Source organism: Marmota flaviventris, chromosome 8 (genome assembly GCF_047511675.1).
Source record: "Marmota flaviventris isolate mMarFla1 chromosome 8, mMarFla1.hap1, whole genome shotgun sequence".
NCBI classification, from domain to species: Eukaryota; Metazoa; Chordata; class Mammalia; order Rodentia; family Sciuridae; genus Marmota; species Marmota flaviventris.
In genome coordinates, this window is record NC_092505.1 from 53,834,893 (window position 1) to 53,858,889 (window position 23,997).

General features: G+C 39.8%; 1 protein-coding gene across 1 annotated transcript; it reads left to right on the plus strand.

Annotated features, from left to right (window-relative positions):
• The first annotated feature begins 304 nt into the window (after positions 1 to 304).
• LOC114093318 (serine/threonine-protein kinase PAK 2-like) lies at positions 305 to 22,252 on the plus strand. The gene is made up of 13 exons (XM_071614898.1): positions 305 to 338; positions 850 to 989; positions 5,780 to 6,019; positions 6,369 to 6,485; positions 8,955 to 9,075; positions 10,998 to 11,061; positions 12,594 to 12,642; positions 13,124 to 13,236; positions 14,581 to 14,698; positions 17,293 to 17,392; positions 19,110 to 19,306; positions 21,523 to 21,660; positions 22,088 to 22,252. Exons 1-13 carry the CDS (start codon positions 305 to 307, stop codon positions 22,172 to 22,174), a joined length of 1,518 nt encoding a protein of 505 aa, XP_071470999.1. The 3' UTR covers positions 22,175 to 22,252.
• The last annotated feature ends 1,745 nt before the right edge of the window (positions 22,253 to 23,997 follow it).

The following is a 23,997-nucleotide window of genomic DNA, read 5'->3' on the forward strand; positions in this document are numbered from 1 at the left end:
TTAGTGGGAAGCACAGAGATGTGGGGAGCCTGAGGCTTTGGGGGGACTGTGGGAGGCTGGTAATACTGGTGACATTTGGTGGAGGGAATGGGGTCTGTCTCTAGCCTGGATATTCAGATCTGTCCTTAAGGTGTGTGGGTCTGACCTCAGGTAAGCTGGGCCTCATGGGGGCTCCGGGTTGCCCCCGACTAGAACTGAGTCTGGCTCTGGTTTCAGAGCCCGAGCACTGGCGCAAGATGGAGAGTGGGCCTACCCAGTGGTCTCCGGACTTCTCTGCCTCCTGAGTTTGTACAGCCTCATTGGCATGAATTTTTCGGACCCAGGCACCTTACACAGAGGTAAGGCCTCAGACTCCTGGGAGAGGGAGGTGGCACCCCAAGGCTGGTGCCTACAGAGGTCATTTGTAAAGGGCTGACCCCACCTGTGGCCTCAGGATCCCCTCTTACCCTGTCCTTATTACTTGGGCCCTGGCACTTCATTTCCCAAGCCACTGAAGTGTGAAAAACAGAATCCTGGAGGTTTTGCAGTTGCTTTAGAAGGGAGGACCGGGCAAGAGAGGCAGCAGGCTCTTCCAACCACACAGTTCACCCTTCCTCCTTCCCATTTCACACCCGACTCCAAGCACTGATCACTATTCCAAAGGGGGAGCTCCATGTAGAGCTCCTGTGGCTGGACAGCCCTTCTCTCTGACTGCCGCCCATCTGAGTGGTCAGCTTGCTCAACAGGGACCGGGGTTCCCCTGCCCTCCTCCTCCCCACCTTCTTGATGCCCAGTGATGCTATGGGGCTGCCCCGAGCATCAGAGTGATACAAGGGCCTCCTCCACTGCCCACACCTCTCCCCCTGCCAGGTGCCTTCGAGCAGGACCCTGAGGCTCCCTACATGGCACGAGTGAATGGCAGGTTATACCACATGCCGTGGTGTCCCACCTGTTATTTTCACTGCCTGCCCCGAACCTTCCACTGCAAAAGGTGTGACATCTGTGTGGAGGTGAGTGCTCCTCCTCCCTGTCCACTCACCAACCTATCTCCAGGCACCTGGCCAGGACCAGGAACCTCACATCATGAGTGGGCCAGGTGGGGGTATCAGACCATGTTCCCAGAGTGCTTCAAGTGGCTCTCTGCCACTCAGGGTCACTTGCATCTGTTATTGCCTCCAGTTCTACACCTGTCCAGCGAGGCTGGCCTTGCTTGCACAGGTGCTGATATGCAAAGGGCATCCCCTCTGTGCTGAGCCTGGTGGAGTCAGGGGGAGGAAAGGCAGTGACTGTCCCCTCCCCTGGCTTACTGATACTAGATCCCCAGCCCTTTAGGCTGACTGCTGCCCTGTCCTGGGGATCATTGCCTGTCTTGGTCTGGGTGTCCCAGTTGGAGGGTTTCCTGGTTCTGAGTGTGCCGCAGCCTGGCTGGGCACAATCAGGAGCCACTTGTCAAAAGAAACTAACTTTATTTTTAGAACAAAACACGCCAAACCAACAGCCTCTCAGGAAAAACCCCTCAGAGCCTCAACTGCCACCATCGGCTTTCCACACGCCTCTCTCTCCCCCCACAAGCTTCTCTCCACCTCCCACAATCCTCCTGCTCTTGAGGCCGATTGGCTGGGTCACGTGGGCGGAGCCAAAAAAGTCCCCCAATGAGCAGCTCCGTGGTCTGAAAGGGCAGGGAAACAGTCCAATGAGCATCACCGCAGAGGAGCCAATCAGCTAGATGTTGCTGGGGCCGAGGAGCCAATCAGCTAGATGTTGCTGGGGCCGCTGTGAGCCAATCATCAGCCGGCAGCTGGATTGCTGGCAGCTGGAAGTTTGCTGGGGCCCCTTCGGCTGTGGCTCTCAACATCTCCCCCTCTCTGTTTAAACAACAAGCATGTGGCTTAGGGACCGTGCCTGTTAGGCAGTCCAATTCAACATATGGTCCTTACCCGTCATCGGATGAACTGACCTCTAGGCGTCAGCCTCCTGTCTTAGGTTGGTACCACTGCAATTGGATCATACCCGTCACTGACTACCGGTCCAGCATACAGCCATACTTGTGGATAGGCCTTTGCACCAGTGGGGGGGTGAGGTTCTTTGCCTCACCTCTGTTGGCCCCCAAATTTTAGACCATCACTAGTAGAGGAGGATGCAAAATGCCATGACATTAAGCCAATTGAGGGCTCCTTTGAAAAATTGTACCACCGGTGACATCATCAGCAAAAATACCCCAACACTACCACAAGTCGCTGCACCAACAGATAGTTCACAATGCATACAGGTGAGCTCATAATGTGTCCAGGCAAGTTCTGCAAGCAGTTCAGTGATGGCTATTGTAGAAGCTGTAGATTGGTTTTATCTTTGACTTCACCAGCACTGGGATGAAGATAGGAATTCTAGCAATAATGGCTAAAGAAAAAATTATGTAACATTACAGAAGGCACTAAAAGAAAACAATTTTCTTAACAATTTACATTGTCTTCACCGGCACTGGGATGAAGATAGGAATTCTGGCAATAATGGCTAAAGAAAAAATTATGTAACATTACAGAAGGCACTAAAAGAAAACAATTTTCTTAACAATTTACATTATCTTTAAGAGAATTATTAAATATAATGAAAAGGAAAGGTGAAAGTAAACAAACAGATCTGTTAACCTTCTTTTTTGTTTACATATTAAAACAATCCTCAACAGTTGTTTACCCAATATAAATTAAACCATATAAATCACGTGAAAAAAAAATATTTGGATCCATTTTATCATGAGCGCTCATCATATATGATATATGGACATTCAAACATATAACACAAAACACAAGTGTGCACACATAACATAATACATACAACACCAGTTGTTATGGATTTGAGCCAAATCATCTTCTTTTTGGTCTGTAGAAATCGCTATAGTTAATCTTTCTGGAATCCAAATCGGCTGCTGTTCTCCCTGTGGAAACACATAAACAGACCCCCGACTCCAGACAATCACTGGGTCAGGACTTTGGTTAATCTCTCTGGAATCCAAATCGGCTGCTGTTCTCCCTGTGGAAACACACAAACAGACCCCCGACTCCAGACAATTACTGGGTCAGGACCTTTCCATTGTCCTGTTAGAATATCCTTCCAAAGTACCTTGGGCTTATGTACATTTTTTGGACACATATGCCTTTCCGCAGCACTAAGTCCTGATGAATCCAAATTTAAAAAGTTTAGAGTAAAAAGGGTTATTTTAAGTTTATCTTTGGGGAATATATACCCCTTCCCAATTCCTTCTTTTTGCTTTAATAAGTACATTTTAATAGTTTGATGAGCTCTTTCAACTATGCCTTGTCCCTGTGGATTGTATGGGATTCCTGTTATATGAGTAATGCCAAATGTTGAGCAAAATTGTTTAAAAGAGGTAGAAGTATAACCAGGGGCATTATCTGTTTTTAACTGTTTTGGAACACCCACAGTGGCAAAATTTTGTAAGCAATGAGCTATAACATCTTTAGTTTTTTCTCCGGCATGAAGGGAGCCCATCAAAAATCCAGAAGAAGTATCAACTGTAACATGCAAATATTTTAATTTTCCAAATTCTGGCAAGTGTGTGACGTCCATCTGCCAAATATGGTTAGGTATCAATCCTCTAGGATTGACTCCAAGATTAACTTGTGGTAAAAAGGTCACACAATTTTGACATTGTTTTATTATTTGTCTAGCTTGTTCCTTAGTTATTTTAAAACGCTTTTGTAAAGTATTAGCATTGACATGGAACTTTTTATGAAAATTGATAGCTTCTTCTAGTGTAGAGAAAATATGTATGTCATGTGTAGTTTTATCTGCTAAATCATTGCCCAAACTAAGGGCTCCAGGCAATCCTGTATGTGCCCTGATATGTCCTATAAAGAATGGATCTTTTCTGTCCCAGATTAGACTTTGTATAGTGGAAAGCAAAGAGAAAACAGTAGAAGAAGGGGAAATCCTACCAGCATCTTCAAGAGATACTATAGCATTAACTACATACTGACTATCAGAAAATAAATTAAATACAGAATCTTTAAACATCACAAAAGCTTGTAAAACTGCATTAAGCTCTACCTTTTGAGCTGATTGTTTGGGTACTAAAAATGTAAAAGTTTGATCAGGGGTAACTACTGCTGCTGTACCATTATTTGACCCATCAGTGAATATATTTGGAGCATTCATGATAGGTGTTTTTCTTGTCATTTTTGGAAAAATTACAGGATGCAATGACCAAAAAGACAATAAAGGATTAGATGGTAAGTGGTTATCAAATGAAACATTAGATTTGCACATGATTATTGCCCAAGTATTTAACTCATTAGCTAACTCATCAATTTGATTCATAGTATATGGAGTAATAATTTTATTGGGAGAAATTCCAAACACTCCCTTTGCTGCTTTTATTCCTTTGAGTATTAATTGTCCTACAGCCTCAGGATACCTAGTAAGAATAGTGTTAGGAGAATAAGATAAATGTATCCATAATAATGGACCTTCTTGCCAAAATACTCCTGTAGGAATATTTTTTGTTGGTAGTACAATAAATAATAAAGGCAAACTTATATCAATTCTATCCAAATGCATATTTTCCATATATGTTTCAATGATTTTTAATGCCTTTCTTGCTTCAGGCGTTAACATTCGGGGTGAATTTGGATCTGATGGACCTTTTAGGATATCAAATAAAGGTCCCAACTCTCCTGTTGGTATACCTAAATAAGGCCTTATCCAATTTATGTCTCCTAATAACTTTTGAAAGTCATTAAGTGATTTGAGTTGATCTACTCGTATTTGAATTTTTGGTGGACGGACCATGGTTGAGGATAATAGAACTCCTAAATAATTAATTGGAAAATTTAATTGTACTTTATCTATTGCTATCTCTAGATTATAATTTTTTAATAAGTTTGTAAGTGTGGCATAACATTCTAGCAATGTGTTTTTATCTTTGTGTGCTAATAATACATCATCCATATAGTGAAATATTTGTAGTTCAGAATTTTGATTTCTAAGTGGCTGGATTGCTTTGTTAACATAAATTTGACACATAGTTGGGCTGTTAGCCATCCCTTGAGGGAGTACTTTCCATTCATATCTCTGATCAGGACCTTCATGATATGGCAAAGGGCAATAATAAAATAGATATTGAAAAAAGCATCCTGGTTCTGTTGCAGATGTAAGAATAGCCAAACTGGAGGGGATGCCCTTTGCATATCAGCACCTGTGCAAGCGAGGCTGGCCTTGCTTGCACAGGTGCTGATATGCAAAGGGCATCCCCTCTGTGCTGAGCCTGGTGGAGTCAGGGGGAGGAAAGGCAGTGACTGTCCCCTCCCCTGGCTTACTGATACTAGATCCCCAGCCCTTTAGGCTGACTGCTGCCCTGTCCTGGGGATCATTGCCTGTCTTGGTCTGGGTGTCCCAGTTGGAGGGTTTCCTGGTTCTGAGTGCATGTGTCTGATGTGCCCACCCTGCTCGGGTTCACAAGTACAGATGGCCGGTAGGGCAAGGGTGTTTTTTTCATCCTCATCCAGTATCTGAGAAAACGGAGGCCCAGAGTTGTTATATCCTGGTCCAAGTGACACCAGGCAGGTCTTGTCTCTAAAGACCTCACTCAGGACAGGTGACCTGATGAGCCATGGGGTCCTAACTGTGCTCTAACCATGGAAATGCCAGGTTCTCGCTGAGATGGGAACCCTTATGTAAGGTCAAGAGCAGGCGGCCTAGAGGGCTGCGTTAGGGGAGGCCTCAGGATTAGGGGGTGATGGAGGCCATTCCAGATGGACCCTCTGACCTGCCTCCTCTCCCCTAGGAGTTCGACCACTATTGCAGGTGGGTGAATAACTGTGTGGGGCACCGAAACATCCGGCTCTACCTGCTACTCCTCGTGTCCCTGTGCCTCTATCTGGGTACCATGCTGGCCACCTGCGTGGTTTTCATCATACGCAGGAGAAACATGGCGTTTTTGGACAAAATCATGACGTATCCACCCAAGGGCCCACACTGGGAAGAGCTTGTGTGGTGGGGAGGGAGCGGCAAACAGCCCAGGAGGGTCAGGGTGACAGGGGAGGGGCTGACATGGGCAGGGCTAGAGGGAGAAGTCACTGGGGAGGACCTGTGAAGGACAGGTGGAAGGCCAGTGGGGTCAGGGACATGGGCGGGGTAGGATGCCTGTGGAGTTAAGAATCTAGGGGCCCACAGAGTAGGGTAATGAAAGTTGAAAAGGGACAGGTGGGAGGACAGTGTGGTGGAGGGAGGTTTCCCTTGGGTGTAGTGGACTAACTGTCCAGTCCAGGGAGGGAGAGCGGTGGGCGGTGCTAGCTGGGGCGGGAGGGAGGGAGGGAGCAGTGGGGTCGACAGGCGGGGCCAGGGAGGAGCTCTTCCATGGCTTCCCTTCTTAGCCTGTGCACAGCATCCTCGTGGCTGTACCCGCTGGGGCCCTCCTGGTCCCACTCATCCTGCAATTGTTCATCAAGGCAGTGGCGGTGGGTACCGCCAGGCGACCCTATGAGGACCAGGTAAGTGGTGAGTGCGTGTGCCCTTGGCTGTGTGGAGGCATCTTGCACCTCTTCAATTAGACACTTTGTGGCTTTCTCCACTGTCCTTGGCCTTGATGGTGCCTCATGAGTCCTTCCAGACCCACCTCTGAAGATGCAGCTCAGATATTTCTATACCCTGGAGCTTGGTGGCCATTCTCCCTCCTGGGTGCATTGCATTGAAAGCCTACTGTGTGCTGGGTGTGCTAGGTGGCGGTTATTTGAGGGATGGGTGTAGAGGTGAGTAAGTACATCATGCACTTGTGTTGATAAACAACCTGCTATCAGAATAACACTGGGAGACACCAGGAACACTCTGAGCGAGGGGTCAGTCCTGAGTGGTGTAGCCGACTGGAAGAGACTGGGAGTTTGGCGAAGCCCACACTGTAGAGGAGAACATGCCACTCTCTGTGTCCTAGGTGTGCTTTTGGAGAGGCAGACAGGAGGGCATTGACTGTGAGAGGTACAATGTTGCGGAAAGGCACAGAAATCTGAAAGTAGGGTGTTAACAGAATGATGAAGAAATGGATCCTAGTTCAAGCACAAGGTGACATAGGCAATGAGGTTGACCCCATGGGGGTCAAGATTAGAAAGGCCCAGAAAGCCAAGCATGGAATTTCCTTTGGAAGAAGTGGAAACCTGGGAGCCATGGTAAAATTTTGTGAAAATGTCATTCATTGAGGGGTAATTACAAACAGTAAAATTCACCCTTTTTTAGTCTATAGTTAGGGATTTTGACGAATGACGTTGTGTGCTCTCCACCAAGATCAAGGTTAAGCAGTTTCATTACACCGGAAAATCCTTTCATCTCTTGTTGTCATTTTGTCTCCCTGAGTCCTTGTGGTTTTTCTCTTTCCAGAATCATGCATAAATGGTGTTGTGGGCTTTCTAGGCTGGCTTCATTCACTGAGCACGACACATTTGAGATTCATCTATGTAGTTGCTCACATCAGTAGTTTATTGTCTTTTGTTTCTGTGTACTATTGTATTTCCCTACAGAATTATTTATACATTCATCAATTGAAGGATTTTTACTTTGCACCTAGGTTTTGGCAGTATTTTTGTTGGTTTATTTTGTTTTGTTTTTGTACCAGGGATTGAACCCAGAGGTGCTTTACCACTGAGCAACAATCCCAGCCTCACCCACCGCCACCCCCAGCACCCTTATGTTTTCTTTTTGAAAAATTTTTAAAATTTTGAGAAAGGGTCTTACTAAGTTGCTTACGGCCTTGCTAAGTTACTCAGTTTCTGAGGCTTTGAACTTGCCACCCTCTTGCCTTAGCCTCTCAAGCCATTAAAGTCATGGGGAACTGTGCCCAACCAGTTTCAGGCAGTTATAAATAAAGCTGCTACAACCACCATTGATGCATAGACATGTGGACATAAGTTTTCATTTCTGTTGGGTAAATTGTTAAGGGTAGCATTGCTGAGTCATAAGATAAACACGTGGGACGTTTTAGAAAACAGCTGTACTGTTTCTATTTTGTACCAGCAATGAATGAGAATTCCAGTTGCTCCACATCCTCACTAGCATTTGACACTGTCATTGGTTACTATTCTTTTTTGTTTTCAAATTGTAGCCTGTCTAATAAATGAGTAGTGGTATCTCATTAGGGCTCCACTCTGTATTTTCCTAATGACTAATAATGTTGAGCATATTTCATGTCTTATCAGCCATGGGTATATTGTTGGTGAAGTGTTTGCTCCAATCTTTTGTCCATTTAAAAAAAAACTGTGTTGTTTTCTTATTGAGTTTCAGGAGTTCTCTATACTGGATTCAGATCTATGTGTTGCAAATCTTTTCTTGCAATTCATGGCTTGTCATTTCATTTTCTTCATAGCATCTTCCAAAGAGCAGGAGCCCTTAGTGTTGCTGTTTTTCCAGCACTGAGGATTGAATCAGGGGTGCTCGACCACTGAGCTTCTTCCCCAGCATTCGTTGTTGTTCACTCGTTGTTGTTTTATTCATAGGCCTGCTATTTTGCTAGTTATATATATATATATATATATATATATATATTTTATTTTTTTTTTGGCCCTTTAGATTGAATCCAGGGACACTTAACCACTGAGCCACATTACCAGCCCTCTTCATTATTTTTTATTTTGAGACAGGGTCTCGCTAAGTTGTTGAGGCTGGTTTTGAACTTGGAATCCTCCTGTCTCAGTCTCTCAGTTGCTGGGATTACAGGCATGCACTGCTGCATCCAGCTGCTAGTTACACTTTTAAATACATTCATGCTATGGCAAAGAAAAATGTTTCACATTTTTTTCACTACATGTTTTTTTCTAAGTCTGAAAGCATGGCATTCCTTAGAACAACAAGAAAAAATAACTTAGTTTTGGTTAAAAATTAAGGAACTCTCTGAATAGTGTTCCAGTAAGAATACCTGAAAATATTTTTTTTTCAAATCTCAGTCATGAACCATATCTCTGCATATTTCCACACAGTCTATATCTGATGCTCTTCCTGCACCTCTTGGTGACGCGACTGTCAGCAGTGGTGCCAAGTCTTCAAAAAAACAGAAAAAGAACACAAATTGGACCGATGAGGAGATTGTGGCGAAAATAAGTATGTTATCTACTTTTCATATTATTTATGAGTTAACATTTCTTAAAACATTTGCCCCAAGTCTGGGATAGAGCTCAGTAGCAGAGCACTTGCCTGGTGTATGTAAGGCCCTCAAGCCTTCCACAGCACTGCAAAAAAAAAAAAAACCCAGTTGAATTGAAATATATACCATTTATTTTAGCTAAGGCAGAAAAACTGTTTCTTATAGAAGTAATGGCTTCAGTTCAAATGTAGTGAGCTGGGCATGGTGGCACATGACTATAATCCCAGCAATTTAGGAGATCGAGGCAGAAGATTTCAAGTTCAAGGTCAGTCTGGGTAACTTAGTGAGACTGTGTCTCAAAATAAGATATAAAGGGCTGGGCACATAGCTCAGAGGTAAAGTGCCCCTGGATTCTACCGCCAGTACCACCCCCAAAAAGTGAAGGCAAAATATTATTCATTTTTTTGTTATTGCATTTGAAATATATTATGCATTGATAGTGAAGTCAGTCCCTTCAGGAGCAATACTATTTCCTATGAGCCAAATGTAAAGGGTATGAACATGGACACAGTTGGAAACCTTATCAAAGGAGGTTTGTATATATTTGTCCAGACCTATAGCTTTTCAAAATAGAAATATTTAGTCATAAAATATATTTAAAGGAAAAACATGTTTTCCATGTCTCTTTAAAATCACTTAATATCAGTGGCCTGAATCAAGCATTATAAATAATGTAAACAGTTCCAGGAAGGAGGTAACAATAATGTCTGATTACAAGCCCCCACTAACTATAGTTATAAAGAACAATGTGATGTAAAAGCTCAAGGAAAAATACTTTAGAGGTGGGTGTTATAAGCACTTACGTATTCAACGTTTATTTGTTCTGGATTCCTCAGTATTTTCCAATATAAAACTGCTTTAACTGTGACATCCTAGAGATATTTGTATATAGGGCTGCTGCTTTAAAAAATAAACTAAATTAGTTTAGGTGTGACTATTCATTTGTGACCTTTAGTTATCACATCCCCTGTCTTTATGCCCTTAGCTTCTTGGCTTGAATCTTAGTAGCTAACTTGAGATTGAATTACCTACATAAGATTATTTATGTGAGTTTCCTTGACATGGCCCTGTCTTCTTTTATATTGAGTAAGTGAATTTTTAATGTGATTTTCTTACATTTTGACTTTACTGGTCATCAGAATTCACACTAGGGTTTTATATCCAACCTCCTAATTTTACCATTTCTTGGTCATTACTTTGAACATTGCTAAAACAGATATATGATTATTCCATAGTAGAGTAATGTCTGTAGTAGGAGGTGATTTCCTAAATATATTGAAAAAAGATATCCTAGAATAGTCAGAAAAGTCAGTTAGGATTATTCATTTGGCTATCATTCATTTATTATTACTGATAGTTGTTTCATAATTTATCATTAGTGTATAATACATGCAGTGAGGAAGAAAAGTAGAGTGCAGAATTTCCCATGAATTGCCAAGTTGTTGTTTGTTTTTGAACCTAGGGGTGCTTTACCACTGAGCTACACCCCAATCCATTTCATTTTTTTTTTTTGTTTGGAGACAGGGTCTCACTGAGTTTCCAAGACTGGTCTCCAGCTTGTGATTCTTTTGCCTCAGCTCCTGGTTATTTGGGATTTCAAGCATGTGCAGACTAGAACATTCAATTGTTCTGAAATGTCATGATGTTTGAGAAAGTGATTGATTAGGAGTCCCAACCTAATGGAGAGTATGTGTCTTCTTGTTTCGAACACACTTTTGCTTTTCTTAAGTTTCTTCAGTGTTTTGTTTGGAACCATTTATTGTTGAAACTTGATGTGTTTGAAAATCAGTAGAGTTTATTAAAAGGAATGGTGATAGTAAAATTAATTTGTTTTTAAAATGCTTGACTGAACTTTCAATGTTGTTTTTGTTTAAAATAGGAACTATGGTGAGCATCGGTGACCCTAAAACAAAATATACAAGATATGAAAAAATTGGACAAAAGTAAGTGTTTATGATTGTATTGTTATAATATTCACTACTTACTGGGTATTCAACATAAGCTCTCCTCCCTCCCCCACACCAACATAAGAACTCACTATATTCTATGAGTGGTACCTTATTGTGTAAATACATAATGCAATTGTTCAAAAACCCTACATGTTAACAATGACTTTACATCATTGTTTCTTCTTGAATGTTATTTCTCACAGATGTAAGGGGTTATTAGATGGAAAAGTTGCCCATGACATGTTTAAAAGCCAACTTTATTGCAGGATTATAGGCCATAAAATCTCTTAACTTGGGGCTGGGTATGAAGTTCAGTGTAGAGCATGTGTCTGAATTACATGAGGTCTTGGCTTCCATCCCTGGCATTGCAAAACAAAAGCAAAGCAAAGCAAAGCAAAGCAAAAACCCACACATTGATCTGGGCTTGCTGGTGCACACCTATAATCCCAGCAACTCAGGAGGCTGAGTTAGGAGGATGGCAAGTTTTCAGCCAGCCTCAGCAATTTAGTTAAAACCTAAGATAAAAAGGACTGGGGAGTTAGCTCAGTGCTAAGGTACCCCTGGGGTTCAATCCCAGTACTAAATAAATAAATAAATACCCAAAATGTTTTTGAATCCTATTATTGAGTATTGATCTTTGAGTCTGCCACTCTGATTTTGTTCAGTAATTTGTTTTTAAACTATGCTAAGCTCTTTCCTGTATTGCTTTAGAGCAAATGAGCATCTTGAATTTTTATTGTTACTAATCTCTAGAAAATGTTCTATGAACTTAGAGAGAATTAGTAGGATTTAGAATGAGAATTTTTGGAAACATCCTTAATTTCTTTTTTAACAACTAAATTCAGTTCAGCACTGATTTTAATGCTAACAAAAAATTGAAAATCAACTGAATATTTTGAACATGATAATATGTTGAATAATTAATAATGAGTGAATAAGAATCATGCCTATGTATGTGGATAGGTATCAGAAATCCAGGTGAATTATATTAGTTTATTTGTGGTCCTGGGGATTGAACCCAGAGGTGCTTCACCACTGAACTAGTTTACTTCTCAAGCCTCTTTACAGGTGTGTGCCACCATGCCAGTCAGATGAATTTTTAAAAGCAAATTGAGGAGAAATACCTAAACAACTTCATAATTGAAAGTATAGGAAAGCACTTAGAAAGTCGCACATCAAATACAGGATGAACACCCAATGCAGGTTCCCTGAGGTGGAGGGAGAACGCTGCAGGCAAGGGCACACCAGAAACTTCCAGGTGCAGTTGTTTGTTTCTTAAGCAGGGAGCTGTCAGAATGAGTGTCTGTTATTCACTCTTTTCTTTATCTTTTCCCCTATATTTTTGTAGGTCTGAAATATTGCAAATCAGAGTTTTAGCTACAAGATTACCTCCTCTTTTCCCTTTCCTTTTCCTGTTTTTAAGATGCTAAATCTAAAAATTAACCGTGAGAAGGGTAAAGTCCTTGGCTATTATAAATGGCAGTGATTTAAAAATCTGAATTCTGACTGTGTCTTGTTTCCCCTAGGTTTTCTGGTACGGTTTTTATTGCTATTGATGTGGCTCTGGGGAAAAAGGTAGCAACTTTTTCATACTTCTAGATGTTCTATTAGCTTTTTGTTTAGGAGAAAAACTAGATAAAGCTCAGCATAATCAATAGGAATATACTTTTTAGTTGGATATATGTTGCAAGAATTAATCTATATAATTTTATAGCCATTCTCACATGAGGGTGAACAAAGAAGGAATTATGTCATAAATAAGCAAATATTTTAAAAAAAATGTTTTCCCAGGTTGGAGTGAAAAGAGGGTTAATTCCTGGCACTGGACTGATCTTAGGTTGGTTAATCAACTTCAAGATAAATCTGAACATATTTAGGGTTCAGGTAGTATAAAACACTGAGCATAGTCAGTGTGCAAGTGAAAATATTAATTTTTTGTCAGCTATAATCTCACTATGTAATATCATGTGTTACTATAAATTAGTGACTGGTTGGTGTTTGTTACTTTCTAAGAGAACTAGGAAAACCATTTTTTTCAATTCTGTTTCCATTATAGGTTATGATTAAACAGATTGACTTAAAGAAACACTCACATAAGGAACTGATCCTTAATGAACTTTTGGTGATGAAAGAACTAAAGAACCCCAACATAATTCACTTCTTGGACAGGTAAATACGTTTGAAGTTCTTTTAAACATTAGGATAAAAATATGGAAATTTATAGTCTGGTGGTTCCATGAAGGATAGCCACTTTGAAGTGTCAATAGTGAGAAGTAAACTTAAAAGAGAAAGAGGAGAGGTGAAACTAGCCTACTCCAAGTTAGAAGGTGCTTTTGCCACAAGGATACTACTTGGCAAGTGAGAGCAGGCATCTAAATGAAGCACATTGCTGATGATGTGTATATTCATGCAAATGAACAGAAGCTAAAACATTAAGAAATGGTCAAATGGGATTCATGTCTTAACCCACAGAGCTGATCAGCAGACAATTCTTAAACATTTGCATCAGTTTTATTTCAAATGCTGTTCTTCATGGCAAATTGTATATGTTTATCATTTGGCTCATGTAGGCCAAGTGCCGTGGTGCACACCTGTAATCTCAGTGACTAGGGAGGCTGAGGCAGGAGGATTGTGAGTTCAACAACAACAGTGAGGCACTAAGCAATTGAAGGAGACCCTGTCTCTAAATAAAATACAAAATAGGGCTGGAGATGTGGCTCAGTGATTGAGTGCCTCTGAGTTTAATCCCTGGTACCCTACACCAAAAAATAAAAAGCTAGTATAGATTAGCAATTGATGTTTTTTTTTTTTTTTTAAAAAAAAAGATGGAATGGAAAATTAAGTATATTATTCAATATTTTAAAAAAGTTTTCAAATATATGAATGAAAGATGACTAGTAAAAAATGATACTGGTGATTGCATTATGGTTACAAGGTGATTTTCTTCCACATATAAATTTGTTTAGGATGGAGAGATGATAATATATTTTGAGACTTTAGCCCTAATCATGGGGTCTGGAGGTCTGCATTCATGGAAATAAATTTTTAGGTACATTTCTCTGCTTTTTAAAATAATATTTCAAGTCAGCATGGAATGCTGGTTAAGATAAGCCATAGGAGTTGGAATCATTAGAACTTGACTTCAGATGCTGATTCTGTCACTTTCTATGTGATCTTAGATGAGTTCCTTCAACCTCTCCAAGCCTCTGTCTCTGTATCTGTAAAACAAGACCAATAATCCCTATGTGAAAGGGTTATTTTGGTTGGAAAACTCCAAACTATACACCGAGACTACTATTATGGGCCAACTATGACTTAAAAATCATAATGAATATCATAATGGCCCTTGGACTTTTTTGTGCTATTACATAGTAACTTTCCAGTTTTCTTCTTAGCTCTCAAACTATCAGCTCTGTAGTTTTATTAATGTGACGCTTAATATTTGAACTCTTGAACAAAGAGTGTCATATGTTTAAAAAAATAAAAGGTATGTTTTGTATGTTCTGTTTCTAGTTACCTGGTCGGAGATGACTTGTTTTTAGTGACTGAGTACCTTGACGGCGGGCCACTCACTGATGTTGTAACCGAAACCTGCATGGATGAGGCGCAGATTGCTGCTGTGTGCAGAGAGGTGAGTTTGCTTTCTTTGAGATAAAGCAGGGTGATGTGTGGTCAGCAAGAGATGAATTAAAGGAAAGTTGTTCTGCACAGGGAATTTTGGTTGTACACATCCTCTGCAAGTTATCCCATACTGTTTCATCTCAGATGAGCATTTCAGGCCTTCATGTGTAGGGATACCTTAGGAATGGGGTTTAGGCCCTTTTTTATTCCTTTGCCAAATTGGGGATTGAATCCAGGGGTGCTCCACCACTGAGCTACATCTCCAGTCCTATTTACTTATTTATTTATTTAGAGACAATCTCAAAAGTTGCCTAGCTTGGCCTCAAACTTGTGATCCTCCTACTTCCACCTCTGGTGTAGCTGGGGTTACACGCATGCCTGGTTAGGGTCTTTGAAGAACTAAATTCACCTGCAATCTCCTTATAGCCATCACAATAGTTTATCATCTAGACAGTGCACTTTTGAGAACAAAGTAGGGTGCTTTTAAAAATATACCACTCAGCCAGGTGTGGTGGTGCATGTCTGTAATCCCACTGACTCAGGAGGCTGAGACAGGAGGATTTGCAAGTTCAAGGCCAACCTCAGCAATATAGGGAGGCCCTAAGCAACTTAGTGAGACCGGGTCTCAAATTAAAATGTAAAAAGGGCTGGAGATGTCACTCAGTGGTAAAGTCTCTCCGGATTAAATCTCCAGTGTCCCTTTTCTGGCACCCACCCCTACTTGCACCCCCCTCCCAAAATAAATTGGGAACTAGAACTGTTACAGACAAACAAGGCACATTTATCTTTAATATCAGTAAGTCAGCCTCTGGCTTTATCGAGCTCACGGAAGGTGAAGGAACTGGTGGTTTCTTTATGTTTTTTAATGAATTTCTTTTTGCTTAAGCTAGTAAAGTTTTCCAAATTGCCTAAGTATAAGCCCAAAACAAGTTCCATCTGTCTCTCCATAACTTGTTCTATAGAGGGGACTTGGGATAATTATTTGCTTATTGTCACTGAAACTGATTCTACTTTGTCTTGATGCCACAGGATCATTGTCATAAATGACAAAATTATTAAAGTTTATGAGGGACTATGGTGTAAAACATAGTGAATATAATATTTCTTAACAGAGTATATTTGGTTACTTAAAAAACTAATTAAAACTTAAGAATTTATCCATTAATACTTTGTTTTTCTCAATTTTTTCATAGTTGATATAAAGTCTACTTTAGGAGTTGTTCTAACTGCATTCACTTGGGGTTTCTTTTATGTGCCCAAAATTTTAACTTGTGACTAGTTTATTTCTACTTTTTGTATAAGTATTTTTCTCTGGCTTTATTCTTTTCAAGAATCTGATTAAATGTCTGGAAAATATAACATGAAAATACCATTTATATGGTTTTTCTTTGTATAATAGTACAATATTTGGAATGGTATTTTTACTAGTTACAAATAATGTACAGACTTTGTTGTTCTACTCTGATGGGAATGAGAATAAAAATACAACTCACTTTTCCCAAGTGAATTTTGTATTCAAAAACCATGGGGCAAAGAATTTTTTAAATCTCACTTTATTCTAGTATTTAAGGAAGGGGGTAATTTATCTTCACTTTAAAAAAATATTTTTAATTGTAGATGGACACAATAACATTATTTTATTTATTTGTTTTTAATTGTGGTGGTTATTTTGTTTCTTTGTTTCGGCTCTGGGGATCAGACCTAGGACCTCAAACATGCTGGGCTTTACACTGAACTCTACCCCTAGCCATATATTTTCCTGGTTGGTGTCAGGCTGTGGAGATAGCTTGACCTAAAATCTACCAGAGAAGAAATGAAGAGGACAGAACATTATATTGACGACCCCCCTCAATGCAACCAGACCACCCTCCATCTTGCCTGCTTCTCTTAGTGGCTCACAATGATGAGACTTCTGAGTACCTTAGGTTTCAAGTGCAAATAACCACAAGTTTATCCTCTACTGTGGAAATAATTTCTAAAGAATTTAGGCTCATTTACCAAGTGCTGTGTACTACTAGGCATTTAAACCTGAAAAGGCCTAGATATTATATGGACATATCCTTCATTTTATAAGAGACCATAAGTTTTAAAAATCCATGGTAGAGACAGGGGATGTAGCTCAGTTTGCCTAGCATACATAGTGCGCTGGGTTTGATTCACAGCACTGAAAAAGAAAAAAAAAGAAAGAAAAGGAAAATAATCAGTGGTGGATGAGTTGGGCACAAGGCAGGTGTCTGCAGTCTTAGCTGCACAGGAAGCTGAGGCAGGAGGATTGTTTGAGGCCAGCCTGGGCAACATAGAAAAGCCTTGTCTTAAAAAAAAAATCACTGGGGAAAAAAAAAGGGCTTAGTAAGACATTATTTAATAATGCCTCTAGTTGAGATCAGAGTGTGGGAGGGTATCTTCTTATTAATTAAGGTATTATGTCTTCAGAACTTTGCATATGAGGGATGTTTTTCTTTATAAATGTTAAGTATTGCAGGGTCTTTGGCTGAAGACTACAAACAGTGCTCAGGCCACAACTACTGCTATAATGACTCTGTGTGAGCTAGTGAATGGAACTTTCCAGGACTGTTTCATTGATACGTGTCTTCTTGTGTTCAGTGCTTACAGGCATTGGAGTTTTTACATGCCAATGATGTGATTCACCGCAACATCAAAAGCGACAACATACTTTTGGGGATGGAAGGATCCGTCAAACTTGGTGAGTAACAAGTGAAGGAAAAGCATTCATTGTTTATTTTCTATTATGCTTTCCTCCCTTTTAAATTAAAAAAACCCTTTGTTAATATTTTTGAAAATTAAAATATGGAAGAGGGGGCTAGAATCTAGTGGTAAAGACTATGAGCTGGGAACTGAACTGGGTTTAAATAGCAGAGGTGCCACTACTTGCACAGTAATTTTGGGCAAGTTAATCTCTTTGTGTGTCTTTTCTCATTTATTCACTGAGGAAGATAATAGAACCAATCTCAGGATTTTTTTGGAGGTTAAACATGTAAAGGACTAAGAAGCAGTGCCTGGGCCTGTGCTAGTGTGGATGCTGCCTTAGAGATCAATTTGCATTTGTTTCCGCCATCTGTTAGTTTTTCTCATGGTACTCTTCAGCATTCTCTGAGTTTTACTCAGGATAGCCTTTTCAGGAGAGGGCTGTATGACCCTGACCTCAAGGATGACAAGGAAGACATCCTACTTTTCTAATGTTCTTCAGAAGGAGACACAGCAGAGTCATGCAAAACAAAGTGATCTCTGGTTTCCTGCCATGCCCTCTGGAGGAGTCAAGCAGAGCTATTAAAGTACATCCTGTAAAAGTTACTCAATCATGTCATCAAAATAAAAGATTCTACCTTTAAATTATCTTAGTGGGCAAGTTGGGAATAGATAATCATATACATTGTTGGTGGAGACATATGAAAATGGAATTAGACTTTTTGGATCATGTTTTGTGGTGACTCTGCCACTTACTAGATGAATAATCTTAGAGTGAATTAACTAAAAACATATATGTCATAATAATTTAAATAGTAAGCATACCTGGGGCTGGGATTAGTGGAATAATTTAAATAGTAAGCATACCTGGGGCTGGGATTAGTGGAGCACACCTGTACTACAGTGGTTTGGAGGCTGAGGCAGGAGGATCACAAGTTCAAAGCCAGCCTCAGCAATTTAGCAAGGTCCTAAAGCAACTTAGTGTGAGACCCTGTCTCAAAATAAAATATTTGAAAAGCGTGGGGATGTGGCTCAGTAGTTAAGCACCATCAAAAAGAATAAAAATTTTAAAAAAGGAAATTACCCAGAACAAATTTTTTAAACTTACCTTTTAAACTTACCTATTTCATAGGGTTATCATGAGGATTAGATATTTTTACAAGGTGCTTGAATGGTACCTGGCTTTTATAAACACTCCTTTTTATTGTAAATATTATTTTACCTAACAGTTGCTCTTTTCAGTATTCACTCCTATAGAATTACTAAATATAAGCACCACAATTAGTAAAAGGATATTCTATGCAACATGGTAAAGAAAAACTAAAACTGTCTTCAATATCAAACAGTGAAGAGATGGTAATTTGCTGTGTTAATACACCATAATATATTATAGTTTTTAAAATGAGGCAGATAAATGCACTAATATGGAAGGATCTCTTAAATAAACCTCCTTCAGTTTTACTAAAATTTTTAGGATAAAATGTATTATTGAGAACAAAAGCCCACCTAATAATTTGCACTCTTTTGTAGGAAGAAGCAGCAAAAAGTGGCAGTATATAACATCACCAAAATATTCTAATCTCAGTCTGGACGACTTTATTATTAAATTCTTTAAATAAAATAGTCCAAATGCAATTATGTCATCTGAGGTGAACTCTTTTACAAAACCATATCTGGAAGCTATTAACTCTAGATGTTTTGTTTTTGTTTCTTAGACAACTTTGGGTTTTGTGCTCATCTCACCCCTGAGCAGAATACATGCACTGGCATGCTTGGAACACCCTACTGGATGGCACCAGAAATGGTGCTGGGGAAAGCTTATGGCCCTAAAATCGACATCTGGTCACTAGGGATCATGGCCATTGAGATGCTGGAAGGAGAGCCTCCATACATGAAAGAATATCCCATACAGGTAAGACCAGTGTAACACCAGCTTCACTGCAAGAACAATACTTTCCCTTAAAGTGTAGTTGGAACTTCCTTGTGTTGTTCATTGGCCAAGAATTTAGGATCAAATCTTGATAAAATCTAACCTCTGCCCTTACTTTGTATCTACAAGTCACACTGCTTCTGAGTTACAGAGCTGACCGTGTTAGCTAAAGAGTGTAGGTGTTTGTTATTCGCTGTATGGTTTCCTGTTTGGGGTGTAAGTAAGCATGGACTCACCTTTCTACATAGTTGAAGTCTCCTAGGTATGTGCCTCTCTCTACACAGTGAAGGTACTTTTCTTACCCATTTAAGTACCCTGGATATAGAAACCAGGTTATCCACTTTGAACTTCAGCCTCTGATCCCCAAGGTCCAGAAAAGAGGAAAGCAAGATGACTCCTCTGAAAAAGCTTTATCATATGTGGCCCAATACCATTAGTAATTAAGGAAATCCAAATCAGAACCACAGGACACCCCTTTACACCGAATGTCAGACAATAATCAGTGCTGGTGAGAATGTGGGAAAATTGGAATTGTTGGCCAGGCACAGTGGAATGTATTCAGTATGATGTTATAAGGGTAGACACATGACATTATTCATTTTTCAAAACCCACAGAATTATATAATACAATACAAAGAGTAACTCTAATATCAAGTGTCAGTATATCCGTATTTGTTCATTTGTGGTAGAGTGCTTGCCCAGCATGCATGAGTCCCCTGGGTTCAAGGCCCAGCACCGCCAAAAAACAACAAAAGTGTATTAATATATAGATATGTATACACATAGTTATCATTGTAGTAAGTATATTGCACTGTGATGCAAGATATCAATAACAAGAAAATGAGGGGCCAACATGGGAACATTTCAGGATCCACATTTTAAGATCCAGTATGCATTTGGAAAAAGCATTTGCAGTTTGTCTTTTCTGTTTTGAAGAAAGTCAGTGAGATCCCTTAAAGTGTTCCTCCTGTCTCACAGGCAACTCAGCGAGGGTCTCTGTGGTTATACAAAAAAATCCATTATTAGAAATAATTTCATTTCTAGAAACTTAAAGGTAATAATAAAAATTAAAGAATACAAAGATTTTCTAAAGGGGACTGGTTAAATTATGAAAATACCCATATTAAGGCACCATTCAGTTTAGCCATTAGAATGTTTTTATGGTCAGTTCTCAGGAATGATGAAGCTGGCATATAGCTTTTGAAGGAAGAGAGTTTCAGTAGATCCAAATTGTTTTGAAATGTGACTTTTAAAAAGCTTGCGAAGGTTTAACAAGATAGTCCACATGGGTCGTAGGATTGTCACCATCTTTCTATATACTTTTATGCACCCCAGGTGGGGTTTTTGTTGTTGTTGATTTTGTTTTCTTTAAGCAAATGTATTGCATTTGTACTTCAACCCAGAAAAGATGAAGCTGCCAGGCCTGGGGGCACACACCTGTAATCTCATCTTCTGGAGAGGCTCAGGCAGGAGGATCTCAAGTTGGAGCCTGCCTGGGCAACTTAGAGATACCCTGTCTGCAAATAAATGACAAGAGGGCTGGTGTATAGCTCAGTGGTAAAGCACTTATTTGCCTAGCATATTCCTGGGCTCAAATCCTGCACCATCCCTACAAAGAAAGGGCAGGGCAGGGGACAAAGAAAGGAGTGAAGAAGGAAAGGAGGGAAGTCTAAGCAGGAGGAGGAGGAGAAGAAACAATAAAGGAAGGGAAGGAGGGAGGATACAAAATTCAAGCAGGAAGAGATAATGATAACCTCATTTTACTCACTGTAGTATTTATAGTGATTGTCTTTGCAGAATTCAGAGGGGCTGGCAATGTTGTTCAGTGGTAGAGTGCTTTCCCAGCATGCACAAGGCCCTGGGTTCCAACACCACACACACACACACACACACACACACACACACACACAGTTCCATAAACTTGATAAATTACATTATAACTTGTTGAGCTACCTTAAAAATGTCATAAATGCTATACCCAATGGTTGCACACCTGTAATCCCAGTGACTGGGGAGGCTAAAGAGGGAGGAACACAAGTTTAAGGCCAGCCTCAATAATTTGGTGAGACCCTATCTCAAAAATTAAAAAGAAGGGTTAGGGATGTAGCTCACAGGTAAAGCCACTCTGGGTTCAACCCTCAGTATTCCACACCCCCCCCCCCATAAAAAGAATGTCACAGATGTTGTTCTATTTTTAGGCCTTACACCTCATTGCCACCAATGGAGCGCCAGGACTTGCGAACACGCAAAAAGTTTCCCCGGCATTCCTGGACTTCTTGAATAAATGTCTTGAAGTGGAGGTGGACAAGAGAGGTTCAGCCAAGGAATTACTAGAGGTAAATTTGGAAATGATGTGACTTGGGGGAAATATTGACTCTTTTTGAATAACCAACAGAAAGTTTTCATTTCACTGTTCATTGATCACTACCAATAAGGCAGCTGCTACATTTTAGGGTTTCATCTGCCAGGAGTAAAAGTTTAATTTCGAGATATTTTGTTTTTGTGTATTATCCAATATTGTGTCCATTTGGTGCTGGTGTGAGTGTATTAATGGGCTGTTTAACTGTCGATCTTTAGAACAATTAAAAACAACTGTTTTCAAAATAATTTATGAAAGTTATGGTTGTGATTATGAGAGGTTTGGGCAGGTATTAAAATATGGGTTGTTTAAGTCAATTGTATTCATAAGTAGTCTTCAGGCCTTAGTTGAAAGAACATGTTTTGCTTCTAAATTATGCACTTTTTGTTTCCTCTCTTTGGCAGCACCCATTCCTGAATATGGCAAAACCACTCACAAGTTTAACGCCATACATCTTGGCGGCCAAGGAGGTTCTCCAGAAAAACTACTGAAATGTCATCCTACTCTTTTGATTTTCTGGAAAAGAAAATGTTAAAAATTTAATAATTAAAGTGTTCATTGTTTTAAAAGACTTGTATCATAAAATTTGCCATTTTAGCCATGTTAAGTGGACAACTCAGAGGCATTAATTACACTCACAATATTGTACAACCTTCTGTTTCCAGAACAGTTTTGTCCCTCCAAACAGAAGCTCTGCCACCATGTAAGTAAGAACTCCCATTCCTCCTCCTCCACCCCCTGGCTGCCACCATTCTTTTTTTTTTTTCTTTTATTTGTTCTAATTAGTTATACATGGCAGTAGGAGGCACTTTGACACATCATACACAAATGGAGTATAGCTTCTCATTTTTCTGGTTGTACTGGATGTAGAATCACATCAGTCATGTGGTCACACATGCACCTGGGGTAATAATGTCTACTCTTCTTCCCACCCCATACCTGGCTCCCCTCCTTTCCCTCCCCTCTGCCTAATCCAAAGTAACTTTATTCTTCCATAGCCACGCTCCTTATTGTGAATTAGTGTCAATATATCAGAGAAAACATTTAGATTTTGGTTTTTGGAATTGGCCTATTTTGCTTAGTATGATATTCTCCACTTCCACTCATTTACTGGCATATACCATCACTTTGTTCTTCTTTAAAACTGAGTAATATTCCATTGTGCACATATTGACCACATTTTCTTTATCCGTTCATCTGTTGAAGACACCTAGGATGGTTCCATAGTATAACTCTTGTGAGTTTAGCTACTTTATAGCATTGATGTGGCTGCGTCACTGTAGTATGCTGATTTTAAGTCCATTGGAAATAGACTGAGAAGTGGGATAACTGGGTCAAATGGTGGTTCCATCCCAAGTTTTCTTAGGAAATCTCCATACTGCTTTCCATGATGGTTACATCAGTTTCCAGTCCCACCAGCAATCTATGAGTGTGTCTTTTCCCCCACATCCTCACCAACTTTTATTTTTGCTTGTCTTCTTGATAATTGCCATTCTGACTGAAGTGAGATGAAATCTGAGAGTAGTTTTGATTTGTATTCCTCTAATTGCCAGAGATGTTTTTTTTTTCATAAATATATACATTTATTCATCTCTGCAACACAAACTTTCTGACTTTCTTCATCTGCTAGAGATGTTGAACATTTTTCACATATTTGTTGATGAACGTCCCTCTTCTGAGAATTGTCTGCTCAGTTCCTTAGTCTGTTTATTGATTGGGTTATTTGGTTTTGGGGTGTTAAGATTTTTGAGATCTTTATATATCCTGGAATTTAGTGCTCTATCTGATGTACGTGTAGTAAAGATGTTCTGCCACTCTGTGGGCTCTCTCTTCACATTATTGATCATTCCCTTTGCTGAGAAGAAGCTTCTGAGTTTGAATCCATCCAATTCATTGGTAAGGAATATTGTTTTATGGCCCAGAATATGATCTGTTTCAATGAAAGTATGAAGTGCCCTTAAAGGGAAGGGGAGTTCTGTAGTTGTTGGGTGTTGTATTCTATAAAGTCAGTTAGGCTGAGGTATTTGATACTGTTGCTCCAACCTTCTATGTGTTTATTAATGTTTTTGCCCATTTTATGTATTTACTGAGAGACAGGTATCAAAATCTCCCACGATGGTTGGTAACTGTTTCTTCCTTTCATTCTGTTGATTTTTGCTTTATATATTTTGAAGCTCTGTTACTGGGTTCAGGAGCATTAATTATTGTCGTATCTTTCTTCGGGATTTCTATTTATGGTAATACTTTTGCAGTTTATTTTATCTGATATTAATACAGCAGTTCCAACTTTTCGTTCTTTATTTTTGCATTATCA

Coding starts and splice junctions, on each gene's coding strand:
- LOC114093318 (XM_071614898.1), top strand. CDS start 305: ATGAATTTTTCGGACCCAGGCACCTTACACAGAG. Junction 6,020..6,368: donor GCGGCAAACAGCCCAGGAGG/GTCAGGGTGACA, acceptor TTCCCTTCTTAG/CCTGTGCACAGCATCCTCGT. Junction 14,699..17,292: donor TTGCTGCTGTGTGCAGAGAG/GTGAGTTTGCTT, acceptor TCTTGTGTTCAG/TGCTTACAGGCATTGGAGTT.